This window comes from Dermatophagoides farinae, chromosome 8 (assembly GCF_024713945.1).
Source record: "Dermatophagoides farinae isolate YC_2012a chromosome 8, ASM2471394v1, whole genome shotgun sequence".
Taxonomy (NCBI): Eukaryota; Metazoa; Arthropoda; class Arachnida; order Sarcoptiformes; family Pyroglyphidae; genus Dermatophagoides; species Dermatophagoides farinae.
In genome coordinates, this window is record NC_134684.1 from 1,057,750 (window position 1) to 1,078,628 (window position 20,879).

Here is a 20,879-nt window from a genome sequence, read left to right on the forward strand (position 1 = left end):
TACGTCCGTTTATTCTGTCGTTATATTTTTTCCATCATTGTTGCAACAGTAGCAGCAGCAGGTATTCCAATTTACCTAAAACAACCTAGAAAATTATTATAAGAAACATACACAACAACCACACACAACCAAATTGAATTACAGGAATGGAAAAAAAATTATGTCAATTTGTACATTTCTTTTGTTGTTGTTTTTTTTTTTTTTTTTTGGTTTCTTTCATTCATTTTTTTGATTATATAGCTATGTGTAAGTCGTCATTTGGCCTTGTATTTTTTTTTGGATTTCAAAAAAAAAAAAAGAAAAATACCAACACTTAATACATTTTCACGCGATCCAATACTTCTGTGTTCGAGAATGATGATTATATTTCAATTCAATTCATATTTTTTTTTTGTATTCGTCAATCGATTCCTACTTCATATATATATTTTACTGTATATATATGCAAAAACACGCGTGAATTCGCCCACCCTGATACACCGTATGACAAGAAAAAAAAATGAAGAATAAATTCAATGGCTGATTTTGGAACTCATTTTTCGAATCGATTTTTGTCAAATTGAAATTTTTCTTTTCTTTCGAAATAAAAAAAAAAATGTTCGCTCTATCACGGCCAATGTTAATTAGTTTTGTTTTTTTTTTGTTCTTGGCCTGGTTGCTGTTGTTGTTATTCTGTGTGTGTTTGTACGAAAAAAAAAACAATAAAAAAAATTTGAATTTCATTCGAAACAAGACAGAGACAGACTAACATAAAAGAAATTCCACATAATAATTAAGATTTGGTTAGTACATTAAGAATATTCTTTCTTGTACATACATACCTGCTGTGTGTGTGTGTTTGGATTCAAACCATTATTTTCTTTTAGATACATTTTGTTCAAATATTCTTCTTCAAAAAAAAATCGATTATTGGAAAAAATTATTGAAAATTAAATCAATATTTCAAAAAAACAGACGAATCGATTATCATTATTATCAGTAATAATCGATTCGTAATTGATTCTTGTTTTTTTTTTAATGATTGTCCGAACCAAATGAAAAAAAAAATTTCCCGCCACGATTAAAAAATTTTTTCATAACGTCATTTATTGATTACTCTGATTTTGTTTTTTAAAAAAATAAATAATTCTCATCATCATGTTTTTTTTAACATGTGACCACAAAAATTCGATGGATGTGGACGTAAGAAATCCGGATAAAAGACGTAAATTTGCCGCCTGGTTAAGTATCGGTGTTTTTGGCGGCTTAGCCACTGGTCTAGTCACCATTACATTGCCATTTATAATACCAGCATTTCGTAAGATTGTTCTTCCCTATGTGCCGGCAACTGTAGAACAAATAGAAAATGTTTTGAAAGCCGTCAATTATCGACGGCCATTCGAACAACAACAGCAACAACAAAAACAGTCCCGTAATTCGGATACAAAATTAATCGATCTGGGTAGTGGTGACGGCCGAATCGTAAGTTTGTTTTTTCCAGTTGTCTATCGATTCTTAAGTTTTTTTTTTATTTCCATCAATAATTCATTTAGGTAATCGCATGTGCACAGCAAGGATTCCGTTCATATGGTGTCGAGCTTAATCCATGGTTAGTTTTATTCTAAATGTCATTGGTCAATGAGAATAAGCATTTTTTTTCTAATCCATCTAAATATACAGGCTGGTTATTTATTCCAAATATTGTGCCTATCGTCAAAATGTACACAAATTGGCTACATTTCAACGTAAAAATTTATTCAAAGTAAGAATTTTCAATTTTATATCATCAAAATAAACATGAACCGATTTATGTGTGAAGAAATAGAATTTAGAAGAGAAAAAAATATATAACATATGTCAAATGTGTGACTAGTAGTACAATAATAACAACAACAAAAAAAATGAAAGCTCAAAAAATCAATCTTGATTGTGGTTTTTTTTTCATTTCAAAACAAAACAAAAAAAATAGGTTAATTTGGCCGATTATGATAAAATCATTATCTTTGGTGTTCCAAGTATGATGCCATTGATTGAACAAAAAATACGTGATGATTGTGATATACGGCAACGATCAACAACATTGATTGCTTGTAGATTTCCATTACCAAATTGGCATCCATACATGACATTCGGCACCGGTATCGATCAGGTATGGTTATACAAATATTATCCATCACATTATTCGTCACACATGGTTCATAATAAAAATATGATGATGAAAAAATAATTCAACAAATGATTATATTACAACAATTATTCATCCGATGAATGTTGCTGTTCCATTTCAAGATCAAACCATTTAGTAATGGGAAGTTTAGCATCCAAATAATCACTAAAATACATTTCAACGTGACCAATGATTGATTTATTTTTTTTGAACAAACTTTCCGATCGGCTCAATACAACCAATTTGATTGATTCGAGTTCAATATCAAGATCCAATAGAAATCTGTATGTAAACAGAAAAAAAATTATATGTAAAATGTTTATAAATAAAAATTTTTGCAAATAAATAAAAAAAACCTTTCTTCATAAACTGGATTACAGGTATTTTTTATCGTTACGGATTTATTTCGTTTATCTTGTTTTGATTTAAATCGATCAGGTTGTGTATAAATTTTCACATATGAATCTGGTGGTCTTTCATCTTTTTTCGGTAGATACCTGTGTTTTTTTTTTTGTAATGAATGAATGAATGATGTAAAAATGTCTAATCATTGTCAATGAAAAACCAATTATTACCTAGCTTTATGGGCAATAATCTCCCATTTCGGTTCATCATGATGATCTTTTTGATCTAATTTATTAATTGTTATTTTGAGCATCGGTGCATTTGAATGTAATGAGCTCAATGTACTTGATGTTGTTGAAAATGTCAAACTTGTTGAATCTTCGTGGTTTGATGAATAATTGTTGTTGTTGTTTTGAGTTTGTTGTTGCTGTTCTTGTTGTTGAATCAACGGTTTGATTATATCTGCAAATTCTAGATTTTTTAAATCTTCAGCCCTGAAAAGAAAAAGAAAAAAAAACGTGAAAATTTTCATCAATGCACAATTAAAATCAACAGCGCTTACCCATGTTGTTGATTATAATGTTTTTGTAGCTGTCGTTGGCCAATATCCATAACATCATAATTTAGGCCACTAATCTTTGCAATAGGTTCAACTGTTCCTTTCACCAAATCTTCCATTGCTGGAATAGTATTGGTAGGTTCTTCATTTTGCGTTGTTGTTGTTGTGGTGGTGGTGGTGGTGATGGTAGTTCATCACAAACCATTTTTGCCTGTTTGGTTGTCGGTGATGCCAGAAACCAAAGTGAAAATATACCATGTAATTCAAAACTATAATTATGAGTTCGAATAATCAACGGTTCATCGTATGTCATATTTTTTAATTTTGTTAATGTTTCCATTTTGATGCTTGTATCACCAAGTTTTCTATTACTTTTCGTATCGGTTATTTCGATATATAATTCATTTTCCGGATCAAATTGATCGACAAGAAAATTGAAATTTTCTTCCCACACTGGATTGGCAGTGAATGTTTTCACAATACTTTTTTCAATCTGTTTATTCAATCGAAATGTAACCTGTGGACTTGGTTCACCAATCGATTTTGCTAATGATGGTAAATTTTTCAAACTATCCAAATATATCAAAAGACATGCAATTGAACCACAAGGATGTTGTTGTACATTATCACCGTATTCCGTTTTAAGCAAACGACATTCTTTCAATTGATTGTGAAGATTTTCCATCGAATGTTCCAATCGAAACCATGTTGCTCGAACATGGATTCTACCGGTTTTCGTATCCTTTAGATTGACCCAAGCATCAATCATACCATCTTGCATTATTGTTTCGATTGGAAATGAAACACGGCCAAGAAAATCATCTTTACTTCCTTGATCTTCATCCATTACTTCTAGATCGATACTTTGTGTAGAAAAAAATGCTAATGTTTCACAGATGAAACTCCATTTTGGATTGATTGTATTATAAATGGTTGCCGTTTTATATTCTTGATTGCCGATAATAATGTTCACATATGGATCACTTTTACCAAGGCCAAGCATTCCAACATCAGCTTTTTTCAAATGTCTTGCTTCTATAACTTCAAATCGTACAACACCCAGTGGCTGTGTAAATCTAATCAATTGACCTTTAAGATCACTGACCAATGGACAGACGAATTTATTCGGAAGAACCATCATTTTACCAATCTGTTCTTTTATAGAATTACGAAGAAATTCACTAAGGCCAGGAAAATCAAGTACATCGGCAACATTGGTGAAATTGAATTCTATGACCGGATTTTTGAGGAAATAAATCGATACACTGCCAATCAATGGCATATCTTTTATCAATGGTTTCATTTCCACACGAACAATACCGTAGAGCTGAAAATCTTTAATACCAGCATTAAGGCCTTTTATTCGTACTTGAATATCACAATTTCCTGCATATATTAGTTCAAGATCAAGGAATGATTTCATCACGAGATGTATTTTCATCATAACATTTAACACTGCCAAGTCTCAATGGCTAAAAACGAAACAATATGAATCATTAATTGAATGAAAGAAAAAAACAAAAACTAACTACTACTAACCACAGTACCAAGATCAATTTTTTCAAAACGAAATCCTTTACAATAATCAGGCATAACATCATCAATGTTTTGTTCGACTTTATTTTTCAGCAAATTTTTCACATATTCACCAAGAAAAGGCCACATTTGTTTGAATATTCGATTTATCCATTCGGCTCGTTCCGTGTCCTAAATACATATGGAAATTTTCAACATATTTTACATTGATAAAAAAATAAATTACCGGAAACAGGACCCAGCCAGGTAAATCTTGTACAGAATATTTTACAATATTTTTTTCATCAGCAGCGACCGCACGTTCAAATTGTAGCCGTCGTTGTTGTAAAAGGCGATTCTTATCACGTACGATCCACATGAATGCCGTCACAGATAGCCACCATGTACTCATATTTGTATAGCCAATAAGATAGCCAAATAACATGCAGCCAAATAATTTGCCAAATTTTTTGGCCATTGGTATAAGATCAACATCATCATCTTGTTTATTAGTATTTTTTTCAATCGGTTTCGTTGATGAAGAAACGGTAACGGATGTATTTTCTTCGGTCATTTTCACATAGATCACAAATTTGAATGTGTTTCAATTAGACATTGATTAATTTGTTGTTGAAGTTCAAAAATTAAATTAAATGCACAATCTGTAAATGCCAGAATGAAGATCAAATAAATTCGAATCAATCGATCCAGAAAACAATTTTAAATCATCTATATGCACTGTACTATAATTTAGGATTGTCTATTATTTCACTATTTAATATCCAAAATGATGATTTGGAGTTGCTCGTCTTTCTTCTCAAACACACACACACCGACAAATATACAAAATAAATGTTGACAAAAAAAAACAAAAATATCCCAAAACACGCATACACACAATTCTAAAGACATAGAAATGTTGATGATGATGATGATGATATATCGTTTGTTTGTTCGTCGTCAATCACCAGAAAAATTTGTATATAAAAAACGATTCGGTTTTTTTCCGACATATATCCGTTGGACACACATAACACACATTATACAATACAATGCATGATTCCTATGATTCTCTTTTTTGTTTGTTCGATATCAATTTGTTGTGAAAAAAAATGCATAGGTCATACCTGATTGATTTTTTTTTCTTTTTTTTTTTGATTGAATATCAAATAAAATATCAAATAATTATTCGAATATGATTCGTGATCAGGTGGGAAATTCTTTAGGTTAATTTAATGCAAATAAGGTGTGTGTGTGTGTGCGTAGTTACATGAGCAAAATCCACTTATTAGATGCAAATAATAATAATCTGATGCTATTGCTTTATCCTTATAAAAATATACCACACATGAATCATCATCTATTTGAATGGTACTTTTAAATTAATTTATCGAATCAAATGATTCGAATCTTGAAATTGTTATTTTTTTTAAATCAGTTATAATTATCATCTTTGATTGATTATATACATTAATTAATTATGATGATGATTATGATGATTATTTTTATGTTTTTTTCGTTGATTCTCGTCGTTTGGTTTCGGCATCTAATAATAGCTGTAATAATCGATCATTCGTTTCGGCCGATATATTCAATGGATTCATGAATTCAGATATTCGTTGAAATTTAAACATTGATTTCAATGTTTCAAGTGTTTGTTTTTCTTTCACATTTTCTTGCTGTTGTTGTTCATCCGATTCAGATACAAGCAATCGATTGCTATCGAATGAATTGACCAATAATTGCATTTCTCTGATTAATGTCAACATTATGTTCATGGATTTTTCATTCAATTCGGATAGATCAGCAAGCTGACCACGGAGCAATTGTGCAATGAAACGATAAACATGAGCATATTCATTGTCATTGTCATCAAATGATTTGGCTTTCATCATCATGATGTCAGCGAATGTTGTGTTGAAAAATTCACATTTATAATGTTGTTTCAAATTCAACAGATTGGAAATCCTATCATAATGATAAAAAATTGAATAATACCAAGTCATAAAATTCAAAATGGCTTTACATTTTTTTTTACTTACGAATCGCCTAAACAACCAGCCGAATCGGTTGACTTTCGATAGTTGTTCAATATTTTTTCAATTTTTTCTACACCATAATCGGCCAATGGAGATTGAGCTAGACGTTCTTCGTCAATCGATTCGAATCCATTGGCTACCAGTAATTTATATAATTCAATTTTTTCACTGTCATAAAATGGTGATATGGTTTAATGTTTAGGTTTAAAAATAAAATTTCAATTATTTTACCTGATATTCAATTCTTCCATTTCGAGATCAAGTTCTTTTGAACACCTTAATCACATGGACAAACATGTAAATTCGAATACACCAGGTGGCGACACTATTAATGAGGTGTGAAAATTACATTTCATTTCGATGATATCAATATCTGTGGCTATTTTATGAAGAAGAACCACTATTTCAAAGTGAATCAAATTTTATTTTAGAAAGAAAAAATAAACCATAAATGATTATTAATAAAATGAATGAGAGTGGGATGATGGGGAAAACCAAAAAAAAAAAAAAAATCATTGAATATGTCAATTTCTTGCAATCTTAATATCTACGATTATTATTATAATAACCGCCGCCGCCACCACCACCACCACCATGGCCACGTGGATTCATGTCAGAAGAATGATTTAGCCGCGATGATGACATCGATCCACTGGTACCACCACCGATACTGCTTGATAATATCCGTGGTGTTGTATGATGACCACCACCGATACTGCTTGATAATATCCGTGGTGTTGTATGATGATCATAACCAGTGGAAGAATTCCATCCACGATTATCGGCGCCGATACTGCTTGACAAACCAGTTGTCATCCATGAATCCAGTGATGGTTGCCAGCTTTTATTGCCCAAATCAGAATATCGATGATCAGGTCGGCTGCCAGTATCATAGCTATTACGACCACCAGTAATCGAACCAAATGATGATCGTGGATTCATTTTTCGTTCCATTGGACTTTCTCGAGAATCATACCTACGAATTGAATTAAATTCGCGTCTGTAATTTCAAAAAGTTAATAATTGGAAACAAAAAAAATTTTTTTTTCAATGACATACCTATTATTATAATCATCATAACGTTTCTCTTCATGATGCATAAATGGGCTTCCATCATCGAAGGATCCTCCTCCCACATTACGTTTGATCATCGAACGAATCCGGTGTGGTGGGCCTGTTTTATCTTCAGATCTTAAATCACCAACAATAGCACTGCTACCACCACCACCACCACGTTCGAATTCAAATCTTGATTTCTGTTCAATTTTAAAATATTCTGCTTTTTCTTGTTCAAAACGTAAACGTTCCATTTTCAATTTTTGTCTTTCACGATCCAAACGTGATGATCCTCCATCTCGTTCATTGTTTCGTCTATCATGATGATGGCTACCTGATGATGATAATCGTATGGGTGGTGTCCGTCTCAATTTTGATGGTAATGAGGTTCGATGTTGAGGACGATGAAATGAACCACCACGTGTATTTGGTCGAAAAGATGAAGTAGGTGGCCGTTTTGGTATTGGTGGTTTTCGCTATATATTTTCGAGAATCTCTGAAGCCTATTTTTTCGAGTTTTTTACCATCACTATCCTTATCATCTGGCCGTTCCTATAAAAATATATCAATAGAAGAGAAGCAGATTTTTTTTTGTTTGTTTTTCATTGATGAACGATGATCAAATTATATGAATTTACTTTGAACAATTCAATTTTGCTTCCACGAAAATCCGTTTTGTTCAATTTATCCAGACATCGTTGCGCTTGATCATGTGATTCCAATTTGACAAAACCAAGTAATGAATTGTTGTTGCCACGTATTATTTTGATGGCCAATACTTTTCCATGTTTGGAGAATATCTCTTCCAAGTGGGTGGATTTTGTGCCTACTGGCACGCCACTTACCCATAGATAACGTGTTTTGGCGAGATCAACTTTTTTCGAACGTGGTTTTGGATCACGTGCTGGGCTGTTGACAATCGAATCGAATCGTATTAATTAGGTAAAAATTGTATTGTTTTCTTTATATTTTTTTTGAAAGACAAATTATATATCTTTTTAGTAGAAATTCACCTTTTTCTTCGAACATTATTTCGATTTGTTGTTGATGATGACGATGATGATTTCTTTTTACTGTCATTATTTTTCGTTGTTGTTGATGATGATGATGATGAATTTTCCACTTTTTTTGATTGAGAATCCGATTTTGATGATGATTGTTGTTGCTGCTGCTGTTTACGTTTTCTGCGATCATCATTATTGACGATTTCTTCTTCATTATCATCACTTTGACCATCATCAGCATTTTCTATTTCTTCCATCTCCTCTTCATTATCATCATCGTCATCATTTCTGCTTTGATAATCATCGGATTCATTTTCAATATCGCTTGGAACATCGTCATCCATAATAAATGATTGATCATCATTTTTCGTATTACCATTTCTACTGCCACCACCACCACCACCATCATTAGAATATTCTTCATCATCATCATATGAAGCCATGTTGTTGTTTATTGGTTATTCTTTTTCTTCTTCTTTTTGGTCTCTGAAAGAATATTTTCGTTCTTTTTATTTGTCAAAAGTATATAGAGTATATATAGAAGATAATAAGAGATTTTTGTTTATGATTGATTTTTATTAAGAAAAAAAAATTTTTTTAATTTGATTTGGTCGTTTTTTTTAATTGGATGCGACCATACCCCACCAATGGATCGAATCTTCATTCATAGTAGTCATCATTATCACATTAAATAAAACGTGCATCGAATATTCTTCGAATATTCTGTAAATAGGAAATATTCTTTACCCGAATTGAATTGAATGAATTTCTTTACACATTTAGTGGTGGTGAAAAACATTTTTTACTTCAAGAGATTTTTTCTTTCTTTCTTTTGCTATCGATTTTCAGTCATTAATATTTTCACTTTGCTCTATATTATCTTAATATAATAGGCTTTCTAATTACGTAGACACCACACACACAATATTGGTTTTTTGTGAAATTTAAAACAAAAATCATAATGATTAGGTAATCGAATTATTATTTTTGATTATATATTTTTTTTAATTTGAATCTTTTTTTTAATGATGATAAAAAAAGTGACTTACCTTAATTATTATAATAATATATTCACATTACCGCTGAAAATAAAATGTGCAGTTGGCGTGCTCTCTTCTCGAACAATAAAATCAAAAACACACCACACACACACACACAAAAACTCAATCGAAACCTTTGTCATTTGGCAACTATTTCTACATGTCTAAACCACATGAATCGATTTGGATTTACATTTTCGATGAATTTTTTTTTACTGATATTATCATGATTTAACATGAATGATAATTTCTTTTTTTTAGAATTCATAAATAAAAGAATACTGATAACCATTCCTAGCTGTATCTTCGGTTTTGCTTTATCATCTTTATTTGACAAATTACTTGACTTGTCTTTATTCCTAATCTGGACAATTATAACGATAATGACCAATTTTCTGGCAACCAAAGCATCTAATTTTCTCTTTTTCTTTCTTCTTCTTAGCTATAGAGAGCTAACACATTCTGCATACTGTCTGAATCGTTTGATTTTTGCATTTTATGAACACTTCTGACTAACGATTCCAGTTGCTCTAATGTTATGTCTTTTCCGGTTATCATCTTTGTGTAGTTTTAACACACTACATTTAACTTCATCATTAAATTTAGCTGGTAAAATCGACAGAATTTTTGAACATAGCTCTGAGCTTGTTTTTAATACTCCTCTAGCTTTTAGTTCATCATTAATTCTTCGTACTTGACTGAATATTGCTTCTATATCTTCGGACCAAGATATCTCGTAAAATTTTTGCAATAAACTTTCAGTTGATTTACTTGAGCACCCTCTATGAAATTATATTAATTTATCCATCATTTGCTTAGCTGAATTGCAACCAGAAATTCGATGAAAATTTGTTTCATCGACCGTTCTTACTATAAACGCCATGGCCATGAATTTACTTGGATCTTCTGCGTCGTTGATGTTATTGTTCACAACGTATTTCCATAAATTTTTTCCTTTCATGGTCAATTCTATTTCCATAGCCCAACGATGAAAATTAGAATCGTTTAAAATAGTAATGTCAGTCAGTTCTTGCGTTACAGAGCCCATTTACCTTTTAGAATTCACAAATAAAAGAATAGATGAATAAACAATTTAGAAGGCTTTTTAATAATAATAATTCATTGACTTCTTGTTCTATATATTTATAATTAACTTGATCAATTAATCATTTCAACAACTCAACACTTTTGATGATATCGTTTCCAGAATATTACTGATTTAAAGTTTAAATCTTCATAGATAAACCTTAAATCAATTTTCGAAACTTAATACGGCAAATAGAATAGAATTTGCTGAGTTTTTTTATTTTTTTAATTAAATTTTCGCTAATTTTGCATGTAATAAATGAGTGAGTGTGAGAACGTTTTTTTCGAACTTCTTTTCGAACAAAAAAGCATAAATTTTACTTAGATTCCCTTTCTATTATGGTTAATGTCCTTTTGTTTTATACTTGTGTACTTTATTTTTATTTATTTGTACTTGTGCTTCCTTGCGACTTGTAATTTATCAGGTTATGGGCTCACAAGATTCTACGCACACTACTTCTTGCATCTTAACCGACTCGACATATTCTAGAATCTAGATGGATGTTTGAGATCAAATGTGTCTTAAGAAGTCAAGATCTATGGGATGTTTAGAAAGCTTATTTTGTTTCATGATGGAACATCGACTAAATCGATTGCGAAATTGAAGCAAAAATTTTATGAAATTTCATGGACTGGAAACGTAAGAGAAACGTTTAGCGAAATTAGAAAAGTTGCAGCTGAGTTAATTGGTCGTGAATGCTCCAGAATCGGAAGAGAGCATTGTATCAAAAGCGCTTTCAAAATACTACCGGTGGAATTTGAAGCAGGCTTACGTCTGACCATGAGCTGACATTGGAACAACTTGAAACAATTCTAAGGTGTAAATTTTGATTTTTTTTTCATTGTCATCATTTTTCTAAATTATCACAGCGTCAAGAAAAAATAAAAAATGATTCTGTAAATATGATTTTTCAATTTTCGAATATGTAGAATCAACATTAATGTCAGCAACCGTTGTTTTTAATCAACGTAAAGGTCGCATTCAGAATTTCGGTTTTCGCTATTTTTGTCTTTCGCTATTTTGGATTGATATCTTTTTTTTGTTGATTAGATTTAAATTTAGATGATTTTATTTAAAAGTCGGTTTATCCATGATTTGTAACAAGTGAGCAGAGTGGCGCAGCGGAAGCGTGCTGGGCCCATAGGATTCTGTGAAGTATTCGTTGAATCAGTTGATTCTTTGGCTATTTCATACTGTTACATTTTTTAGTGATATTATCATCGAATATTTCTTTTAATGCTCTTTTCGTATAATTTTCATTCGCTATTTTTGTCTTTCGCTCTTTTTGTCTTTCGCTATTTTTGACTTTCGCTGTTTTGGATCGATATCTTTTTTCGTCGAATAGATTTAAATTTAGACATGATGCTATGCAAAACTCGATTTTTCTGGATTTCACTATAAGCGAGCAGAGTGGCGCAGCGGAAGCGTGCTGGGCCCATAAATCCGGAAGTGGTCGTTGAGTCGATGTTTCTTCGATTCTTCGGTTCTTTCTATCTTTCTTCCATTGATACCCAGAGGTCCGTGGATCGAAACCACGCTCTGCTATTTTTGCATTTTTGACGTTGATTTTTTGACCCTTAGGATCCGGAAGTGTTCGTTGAATCAAAGATTCTTTCTTTTTCTCTTATAAACACAGAGGTCGTGGATCGAAACCACGCTCTGCTACATTTTTGCTTCCGGTCGTTTGATAGGTATCGGTAATTTACATTTTTGATGGATCCAAGCAAGTAATTGCTGCTGAATCAATGATTCTTTGATTCTTTGATAATCCAATGACAAACACGTGGATTGAAACCACGCTCTGCTACAATTTTGCTTCCGGACCATTGATAAGTATCGGTAATTTACATTTTAGCTAAAAGTTTTTTTTTTTTTTTTTTGAATTTTTTTTTTTTTGGAATTTCATTCATTTGGAAAATTTAGAATACAGATAACTTCACCCCAACAATTCACACAGAACAAACACACACACACCAAATATTATTATTATTATAAAATTATAAAATTATTATTACATTCATTTGGACAGTGAAAGAATAAATTTATAAAATTTTACAATCTCCATTGCTTCTGGACGTTCGATCGATTTTGGTGATTTACATTTTTGATGTATCCAATCAAGTAATCGTTGCTGAAACAATGTGATTTTCAATTTCCGTAATTGATCATCATCATCATCATCGTCTTTAATGATCCAATGACAAACATCTGGCACTTTCCAAATATCCGTTTTATGATCATAACCATCATCATAAGTGTTTGGATAACGTTGTTCTGGTGCAACAAAATCACCAACAATAGGTCGATGTCCACATTTAATTGGTCCATGATTAGTGTTTGGTAAAGCATCCAGATCATTCATAATAATCAATCGATCATCATCATCATCATCATCGGTTATTAGATATTGTGATAATGTTTTAGTCAAATCATTTGAATCACACATGACCATAGAATTTTGATGTAAAAATTGTAAAATTTTTACATATTCAATACAATACAATAGACGATTGTTGAAATTTGATTTTCGTATGGCTAAAATTCGCCGTAAATTATTCATATCACCAAGTGGATAATATGGAGTGAATATTGATTGTCCACAATTGCCAATTAATTCAATTATAAATGGATTTTTGTTCATTCGAAATCGTAACAGATTTTCGACATTTGCTTGAAAATCTTCTTTATACACGGACATTGTCAATGTAGACATGACCAATGGTTGATGATTCCATTCTACAAGCCAAACATTTTTCACTGTTCCTCTGGCAAGAATACGAATTGGATTCATTTGTTTGACATCATTACAATCAAGATATGAATAACAGCCATTATATAAACGAAATTGTCCAGTCGAACATTTTGTTTTGAATTGAAAATTTACAACATAAAATAAGATGATCAAGATGACCAAACAAGAAAATGTGAAAAATTTTAATGCCATGAAAAGCGATGTTTACAATGAATTTACAGAAACAAAAAAAAAATGAATGAATGAATTTCACAATCAAATACGATCAAGAGATTCAAGTAATACTACTGCATTTCCACGTATGACAACCATACCGATTGGTATCTGCTGATTTCGTTTATTAATCTCTACTGCTTCATCAATAACTAGATTCATAAATGGATCGAAACCACGAAGAATGCCGGTCACTTGACGATTACCGTTCAGTTTCACTATGAATAAAAATTTGTCAAATAGAAAACAAAAAAATCAAAAAAGATAAAAAAAAACTACTTACATGATAATCGTTTGTCCATATATTTTTTAAGTTCAGGTGGATGTGCTTTGCTCATTTTTTTAAATTTTACAAATTTGAGTTATCCGAAAAAAATAGAACCAAAATCCCGAAAAAAAAGCAACTTGAATAGAACAATAGCGTGTTCGTGTGTGTGTTGTGTGTGTCTGTGTGTGTGTGGTAAAACTCGAAAACAGGTTGTTCATAAATGACGAATCAAAAAAAAAAATGGCTACGATTATCGAAAATTAAAAAATTAAAATCTCCAATTCTGTGCATAAAAAAAAATCCATTCCCTTAAAGATAAAGATTTCTTGTCATTTTTAATTTTTTGAAAGAAATGTTAAAAAAATGAATCAAAAAAAAAATTTGAAATAAAATTTTTTTTTTGATTAATTTTTGCCATCAGCATAAGTAGCGCACTCTGTTGTGCAAATAATTCGAGCAATAACGTTTTTATTTTTTTTTTTTTTTTTTGCCCACTCACACTCGCACACACACAAGAGTTCGTACAGTTTTTTTTCACGTAAAAAACAGCGCCTCATAGCGGCTATTAAAATAACACCATTTACAATTGATCTTTCTTTTTTTTTTATTTTAGCACTCGTAAAAAATCGTCGTTGTATATGTGCACAAAGTTTGAGTTTTATTAGAAAAAAAAGTAAAACATTTTTTGTGTGTGTGTATTCCACATTATAGAAATTAATGGATCAAGATCTATTGATAAAATTAATTCAGATTTTTATTTGAAAATCATCAAATATCAAAATTATTCTCTTCAGATATACTCGTAACGGAATATATATATATCTGACACGATTACGATTATTTACAGAACACAATGTCAGCCGCATTACGTAGTAGTACATCGGACATCAAATATCCTTCGGGATGTCGTGAGATTACCGAAGAATTAGCTACCGATGATCTTATTCGAAGGTAAGTTTAAATTTAATTGTTATTGATTTCGTATATAAGATACATACACGATCATGATTGGCTCATTGATTGGATTGATGGAATTTTGTTGTGGTGGAAAATTTTCATTTTTTTGTTTCTGTTCGTTACATTCAATCGATTTGTATATTCACCGCTTTGATTCAAACTAAATGGCGCCATCTCTTTATTCTTATCGGGGTTCATAATTTTGGAAATTTTAATTCTGCATTTTTTTTTTTTAATTTTAATTTTAAATCAAGGCTCAAGGATATTGCCATGGCATTTCAACAGATGTCACAGGAAGAGAATAATAAAATCTACATTCCATTGGCATTATATCTGGGTAATGTTCATTTTAGATTTTTTTGATTTTATATTTTTTTTTCATAATGATGACCATAATTATTTTTACAGCCACTGACTTTTTTCTTGAACATCCATCTCGTGATGTTCGATTGTTGGTTGCCTGTTCCATTGCTGATGTATTTCGAGTGTTTGCACCGAATGCTCCATATGATCGAGCCGATATAATCAAAAGAATATTCATGTTTTTCATTCAACAATTGAAAGGATTACAGGATCCAAAAGATGCTACATTTAAACGTTATTTCTATCTTCTCGAAAATCTTGCCTGGGTTAAATCATTCAACATATGTATCGAATTGGAAGATTCACAACAAATTTTCTGTGAATTATTTTCACTAATGTTCAAGGTAAGTTTTTGATTTACAAATATAAAAAAAAATCACAAATTTAATGAAAAAAAAATACATTTCAATTGTATAGATTGTCAATGAAAATCATAGTGAAAAAGTGAAAAATTTCATGCTAGACGTATTGAAACCATTGATAATTGAATCGGATACAGTATCGTCGAAATTATTGCAAATTATATTGATGCAAATTATTGATCCGAAAAAATCGGCCAACAAACAAGCATATTGGTTAGCATCACAAATTCTTGATAAAACCAGTAGTACATTGGAACCATATATATCGTCATTTTTTTCCAAAGCCATTACACGTGGTTGGAACGAAAACGGTAATGTTTCAGACGGTGAAAATGATGACGAAGAAATGAATGAATTGAAACAAAAATTCCGTAAGAATAAATCCAATTCAAATTCGATTGAAGTATCACAGATATGTGATTTAATTTATGAATTAAATCAAATCTGTCCAAATATTGTCAAAGGTCTTTTGCCACATATTGAATTCAAATTGAAAACAAATGAAGAAAAAGAACGTTGTGAATACACTAAACTTTTGGCCCGATTATTCTCTGACCGAAATTCTGATTTGGCTCAAAAATTTCCTGAAGCTTGGAAACAATTTCTTGGACGTTTTCGAGATATCAGTGTTTCCGTACGGGTTCGTTGCTGTCAATACTCTATGCATTTTCTTGTTAATCATAAAGAATTACGACAAGATATAACTGAACAATTGAAACAACGACAACATGATACTGATGAAAATGTTCGCTATGAAGTAGTCATGGCCATTGTTAGTGCAGGAAAAAAAAGCATTGATAATATCAATGAAGATTTACTTGGTTTTGTCAAAGAACGTACTTTGGATAAAAAATTTAAAATTCGTCGTGAAGCTTTGTTGGGCATGGCACAGCTATATAAACAATATAATTATCATCTATCCACATCGGCTGCTGTTGCTAATCAAACAGATCCTGAATCTACTGAAGCTGCTCAGGCTTCATTACGAATGTTGAGCTGGATCAAGAATAAATGTATGCACAATTATTATCAAGCACAATTGGAAGATAAATTATTGGTCGAAAGAATTGTACACACTTGTTTGGTACCATTTTCATTGAATCTTTCACAACGAATGAAAGCATTGTACATGTTTTATTGTTCTATTGATGTTCGTGCTGCACGTGCATTCAATGAACTACTTCGTCAACAACAGGCTGTTCGTCGTCAAATGAAAGATGTAATGGACATCATATGTCGAACAGAAAAAATTGAAGATAAAGATATGATATTGAAACAAAAAGTTGCATTGGTAGCCAAAAATCTTACCGAACCTGTCAAAGCAGAAGAATATATAAATAAATTATGTCAGAATCTTGAAACAAACATTACAGCTAAACAACACATGAACATGATCGTTACATCGGCTTCATTTGTACAATTGACTGAAGATGGAAAATATGTACCGCCAGCATCATCAGCGACAATCGAAAATTCCGTCCGTGAGATACTCAAATCGCTTGGATTTCCCGTTCAGACTAATTCATTCTATATGATTATCAAACAATTAATGGAACGTATTGCACCGATCATGATTGATCATCAAGGACTGTTGATGATATTCAACTATGTTTCCGATTCATTGATTGGTGACGGAGAATTGGATGGTCAAATGGGTCTGCATAATTCGGCTATTCGTGGATTACAACTTATTGAAGTGAGTTTGTTTCTGTTTATTTTGTTGTTGTTTATCTAATTCTTTGGATTTTTTTCTCTTGGTCATTTTTAGATTTTATCAGTCGTTTTTCCTCCTTTATTCTGTGGTCGTGATATATTCAATACTTATCTATTGCCATTTTTATGGCAATGTGGCGGTTATCCTGAAGTTGCAGAAATTGTTTTACAAATTTTGACCAATATCGGTTCAACAGCTTTTTCTGATTCCGATACAATGGAAAATACAATCATTCCTTGGTGGGCAGAAAATGAAGATTTTGTCACACGTTTGATTGATAAATTTATTCTTAATGGTAAGTATTTTAAAAGAAATTCAACATGTGGACTTTTTTTTATAATGTTAAAATATTCTTATACAGCCTCGACAACAAAACAGGCAAAATATGCCATCAAATGTTTGAATGCCATCATATTGGATGACAATGAAAAGATTAAAATCTATGGCGATATTATCGATAAAATTAAAGAAGCTGGCCTCTCATTAGAATCTACACCATATTTTCGTTTCCATTTGGTTGCACTCGGTATGATTGCTGTGAATGGTGGCCATTTATTTTTTCCGAAAATGTTACGTTCAATTGTACAGAAATTCATTGTACAAGGATTATTACTCAAAGATATACGTACACAATTGGAAATTGAAACATTACAAAAATCTGAAAACGAAAAAGAACATAGTAATGATCTGAATACAATCTATGAATTTCTAAGCGATGAAGTGAAAGCTAAACATGAAGGTATCAAATTATTGGTTCGATGGATTTTTGGATTGAAATTGAATTCCATTTTGGTTATACAAGAGAGTCAAGCCGAAGCAAACAGTAAGTGTATTATATAAATTATTTTTAATGATGAAAAAAGACAATTTCTAAAAAAAAAATTTCGAATCATAGGTACCTATCAGAAAGCTGCATCCAATGCTTTTCAATTGTTAAAGACAATCATTAAAACTGATGGTGATTTGAATGAAAATGACCATGCCGGTACTGTTCTGGAGAAGGCATTTCTTAAACTTACCGCTGCATTGGCCATGATAAAGATTGCCTCTAATGATGCTCATTCATCAGTATCATCGAATAATGAACCCGTTTTCCAAAAATCATCAACATTGGATATAATGTCCGTTCATCAATGGCATTGTTTGGCAACGGTTTTACTTGATTCACAAGAATTTGTCCGCGAAAAGTTCCTAAGCAAATTGAACAAAAGCCTTATGTCGTTGAATTTGGGATTGGAATTTTTGGCCTATTTTTCATTAGGTGGCATGTTTGAAAATAATGCATACAGGAATAAAATGAAAACCTTTATACATTTAAATATGATCAAACGGCGTGATATCGTCAAAACACGAATGACACCAAATCTGAAAAGTGTTGTACCGGAATGTGTCATGCCATTTGTCATACATCTATTGGCTAATATGCCATTCTACACTCAGCATGATGATATTGATCAATTGGAAAAAATTAAAGGTTAGTCAATGAATTTGCTTTGATTCATTTTTTTTAAAATTTATTTAATTATCGTTTGAAACAGAATGTCTTTGGTTTATCTTGGAACCATTGGTATTGAAAAATGAACTTTATTCGTTTTCATTTTTCAAGAAAACATTTGAAAATATCAAACAATGTGTAGATCGTGTGACTGCATCACAGATGAAAACATCGAATAATGATCCCAACATTGTTAAAATGGCCACTATTGTCAATCATAAAATTTATTCAGTATCTGATTTGGCTATGGGCCTAGTCATATGTAAAACGCAAAATTTTTTGCTCAAAGAATTTCCTGTACCACCTAGTTTACCTGGAAAATATTTTACAGCATCGTCAAACGCTGTTAATGTAACTAAAAATTATCTACCGGTTGAAATGCAATTTCAACCACCGAAACGTTGTGGCCTTGAAACAGAAATGTTGGGCCGTATAACGAAATCATTTTCACAGGTATGAATGAAAATCATGATGAATTGTTTTATGCTATTTTAACTTTTTGTTGATTATATTAATTTCCAAATTAGTCAAATGCTGGTAAAAATAAAAAAAGTGGTAAACAAACGAAGAATCAACAACAACAACAGCAACAACAACATTCAATAAATAATGATAATCTTATCGATGATTCAAGTTTGGTCGATCAAAATGATAATTCCAATAATTCATTGATACAACAACAACAATCAAATACGACTGGTGCTAGAACACGAAAACAACAGATTGTAATGTGTTCAGATAATGAAAATGATTCCAATCAATCTGCACCATCAACAAGTAATGCAGTTAATAATAATGATGATAATGATGATGATAATAACGAAACGACCAACAACAATGATGCTAATGATGATAATGAAAAAGATCAGACAACTGAACAAACATTGAATAATGAAAAATCGGAATATGATTTCGATGATGGTGATGATGACCAACAACAAGAAATTAATCGAAATTCTGAATCTAATGCTGATTCTGCCGCCACTTTTGGTCAAAAACGTGGCCGTGGTCGGCCGCCATCGAAACCAACAACCTCATCAACTATGGCAGTGAATAAAACAGATACCGCCACCAGCCAAGTAGCAGCAGCAGCATCATCACCATCAAATCGCGATGGATCACCACCACGTAAATCAGCTCGTATAGCTCACAAGTAAGTTGATGTCACAAAAATTGAATGATGAACATATATTTTATTTTATTATTTTTTATCATCATATAGATCACCTCGTCGATCACCATCTCCTGAACTTGAATCAGCTGAATTATCTTCATCTTCCATGACCGTTGCGACAAAATCAAGTGTTAATACACCAATGCCTCAAGCAACATCAACTCCTATTGCTACTCGACATACAACACGTACAAGTGGCCGTTTGGTTGGTAAAAAATAACCACAAACAAATTGTACTCCGAAATATAAGTCATCATCAACATCATCATCATTGAATCATCCATTAATTTTTTTATAGCAAAAAAAAATTGATTATTGGTAGCAACAACAACAACAAACTTTTCCTAATCATATATGATGGAATCAGCAGCCAAATTAATTCGTAAAATTCTTTTCATTATTATTCATCCACACACCACCACCATCACTCTATATATATAAATACATTTTTGCTCTGTTTTCAAGTCATTAATGTTGATCAATTTATAATCATCGAGTTTTTTTTTACCATCTGGAAAAAAAAATGAATGAATATATATACCATTTATTATGGAACTATATATATGAATACAAATTTCATTTGACCAATACAAAAAAAAAACAAATTATTGCACATCTATTATTTTATCTATTAATTTATTTATCTATTTTTATTTGATAAAATCGTAAATTTCCGTAATGATTCAAATTCGAATTTTTTTTTTATTTTTTTTAAATTAACGCGCTTAACACTGTTTTATTAATAACACCATCTAGAGCTGGAAATTGTAACTAAAATTAATGAAATAAA

At 31.3% G+C, this 20,879-nt stretch overlaps 7 protein-coding genes across 8 annotated transcripts; 2 read left to right on the forward strand and 5 right to left on the reverse strand.

Annotated features, from left to right (window-relative positions):
• The first annotated feature begins 1,134 nt into the window (after positions 1-1,134).
• LOC124495447 (ATP synthase subunit C lysine N-methyltransferase) lies at positions 1,135-2,501 on the forward strand. Its single transcript, XM_047058828.2, has 4 exons — positions 1,135-1,461; positions 1,533-1,588; positions 1,660-1,741; positions 1,949-2,501. The coding sequence occupies exons 1-4, from the start codon at positions 1,138-1,140 to the stop codon at positions 2,204-2,206; spliced, it is 720 nt and encodes a 239-aa protein (XP_046914784.2). The 5' UTR covers positions 1,135-1,137; the 3' UTR covers positions 2,207-2,501.
• On the reverse strand, positions 1,716-5,832 carry Esyt2 (extended synaptotagmin-like protein 2). Its single transcript, XM_075733551.1, is given in 8 exon segments — positions 1,716-2,428; positions 2,503-2,643; positions 2,722-2,985; positions 3,054-3,203; positions 3,236-4,461; positions 4,463-4,522; positions 4,590-4,757; positions 4,813-5,832. Coding segments are annotated over 8 exon segments (2,532 nt in total). The 5' UTR covers positions 5,140-5,832; the 3' UTR covers positions 1,716-2,232.
• Positions 5,833-6,067: 235 nt separating this feature from the next.
• LOC124495749 (uncharacterized) lies at positions 6,068-6,971 on the reverse strand. The gene is made up of 3 exons (XM_075733553.1): positions 6,836-6,971; positions 6,608-6,772; positions 6,068-6,533 (listed from the first exon to the last, which is right to left on the reverse strand). The coding sequence occupies exons 1-3, from the start codon at positions 6,853-6,855 to the stop codon at positions 6,071-6,073; spliced, it is 648 nt and encodes a 215-aa protein (XP_075589668.1). The 5' UTR covers positions 6,856-6,971; the 3' UTR covers positions 6,068-6,070.
• A 36-nt stretch (positions 6,972-7,007) lies between these two features.
• Positions 7,008-9,837, reverse strand: LOC124496285 (uncharacterized). The gene is made up of 7 exons (XM_075733552.1): positions 9,714-9,837; positions 8,674-9,562; positions 8,299-8,569; positions 8,088-8,212; positions 7,664-8,047; positions 7,307-7,604; positions 7,008-7,261 (listed from the first exon to the last, which is right to left on the reverse strand). The coding sequence occupies exons 2-7, from the start codon at positions 9,105-9,107 to the stop codon at positions 7,145-7,147; spliced, it is 1,629 nt and encodes a 542-aa protein (XP_075589667.1). The 5' UTR covers positions 9,108-9,562; positions 9,714-9,837; the 3' UTR covers positions 7,008-7,144.
• Positions 9,838-12,775: 2,938 nt separating this feature from the next.
• LOC124496257 (protein O-mannose kinase) lies at positions 12,776-13,735 on the reverse strand. Its single transcript, XM_047059762.2, has one exon. It carries the CDS (start codon positions 13,733-13,735, stop codon positions 12,809-12,811), a length of 927 nt encoding a protein of 308 aa, XP_046915718.2. The 3' UTR covers positions 12,776-12,808.
• On the reverse strand, positions 13,685-14,206 carry LOC124496258 (small nuclear ribonucleoprotein G). The gene is made up of 2 exons (XM_047059763.2): positions 14,040-14,206; positions 13,685-13,974 (listed from the first exon to the last, which is right to left on the reverse strand). The coding sequence occupies exons 1-2, from the start codon at positions 14,092-14,094 to the stop codon at positions 13,799-13,801; spliced, it is 231 nt and encodes a 76-aa protein (XP_046915719.1). The 5' UTR covers positions 14,095-14,206; the 3' UTR covers positions 13,685-13,798.
• Positions 14,207-14,560: 354 nt separating this feature from the next.
• Positions 14,561-20,771, forward strand: pds5 (cohesin associated factor B pds5). 2 transcript variants are annotated; one of them, XM_047058920.2, is made up of 10 exons: positions 14,561-14,975; positions 15,236-15,318; positions 15,390-15,688; positions 15,762-17,402; positions 17,475-17,715; positions 17,782-18,243; positions 18,316-18,894; positions 18,959-19,368; positions 19,443-20,068; positions 20,138-20,771. In XM_047058920.2, exons 1-10 carry the CDS (start codon positions 14,878-14,880, stop codon positions 20,307-20,309), a joined length of 4,611 nt encoding a protein of 1,536 aa, XP_046914876.2. In that variant the 5' UTR covers positions 14,561-14,877; the 3' UTR covers positions 20,310-20,771. The 2 variants fall into 2 exon arrangements, with proteins under 2 accessions (XP_046914876.2, XP_075589532.1); XM_075733417.1 differs by having other exon boundaries at positions 14,617-14,975; positions 17,782-18,249.
• The last annotated feature ends 108 nt before the right edge of the window (positions 20,772-20,879 follow it).

Excerpts from the sequence above, each read along its gene's own strand:
- LOC124496257 (XM_047059762.2), bottom strand. The coding sequence starts at position 13,735 with ATGGCATTAAAATTTTTCACATTTTCTTGTTTGGTCATCTTGATCATC.
- LOC124496258 (XM_047059763.2), bottom strand. The coding sequence starts at position 14,094 with ATGAGCAAAGCACATCCACCTGAACTTAAAAAATATATGGACAAACGA. Across the intron at positions 13,975-14,039 it reads TATGGACAAACGATTATCAT|TGAAACTGAACGGTAATCGT; the intron begins GTAAGTAGTTTT and ends TTTTATTCATAG.
- LOC124495749 (XM_075733553.1), bottom strand. The coding sequence starts at position 6,855 with ATGGAAGAATTGAATATCAG. Across the intron at positions 6,773-6,835 it reads ATGGAAGAATTGAATATCAG|TGAAAAAATTGAATTATATA; the intron begins GTAAAATAATTG and ends ATTTTATGACAG. Across the intron at positions 6,534-6,607 it reads GCTGGTTGTTTAGGCGATTC|GATTTCCAATCTGTTGAATT; the intron begins GTAAGTAAAAAA and ends TCATTATGATAG.
- LOC124496285 (XM_075733552.1), bottom strand. The coding sequence starts at position 9,107 with ATGGCTTCATATGATGATGATGAAGAATATTCTAATGATGGTGGTGGT. Across the intron at positions 7,605-7,663 it reads TATGATGATTATAATAATAG|ACGCGAATTTAATTCAATTC; the intron begins GTATGTCATTGA and ends TTGAAATTACAG. Across the intron at positions 7,262-7,306 it reads CAAGCAGTATCGGTGGTGGT|ACCAGTGGATCGATGTCATC; the intron begins CATCATACAACA and ends ATCGGTGGTGGT.
- pds5 (XM_075733417.1), top strand. The coding sequence starts at position 14,878 with ATGTCAGCCGCATTACGTAGTAGTACATCGGACATCAAATATCCTTCG. Across the intron at positions 14,976-15,235 it reads ACCGATGATCTTATTCGAAG|GCTCAAGGATATTGCCATGG; the intron begins GTAAGTTTAAAT and ends TTTTAAATCAAG. Across the intron at positions 17,716-17,781 it reads TGATAAATTTATTCTTAATG|CCTCGACAACAAAACAGGCA; the intron begins GTAAGTATTTTA and ends ATTCTTATACAG.
- LOC124495447 (XM_047058828.2), top strand. The coding sequence starts at position 1,138 with ATGTTTTTTTTAACATGTGACCACAAAAATTCGATGGATGTGGACGTA. Across the intron at positions 1,462-1,532 it reads GTAGTGGTGACGGCCGAATC|GTAATCGCATGTGCACAGCA; the intron begins GTAAGTTTGTTT and ends TAATTCATTTAG. Across the intron at positions 1,742-1,948 it reads AACGTAAAAATTTATTCAAA|GTTAATTTGGCCGATTATGA; the intron begins GTAAGAATTTTC and ends CAAAAAAAATAG.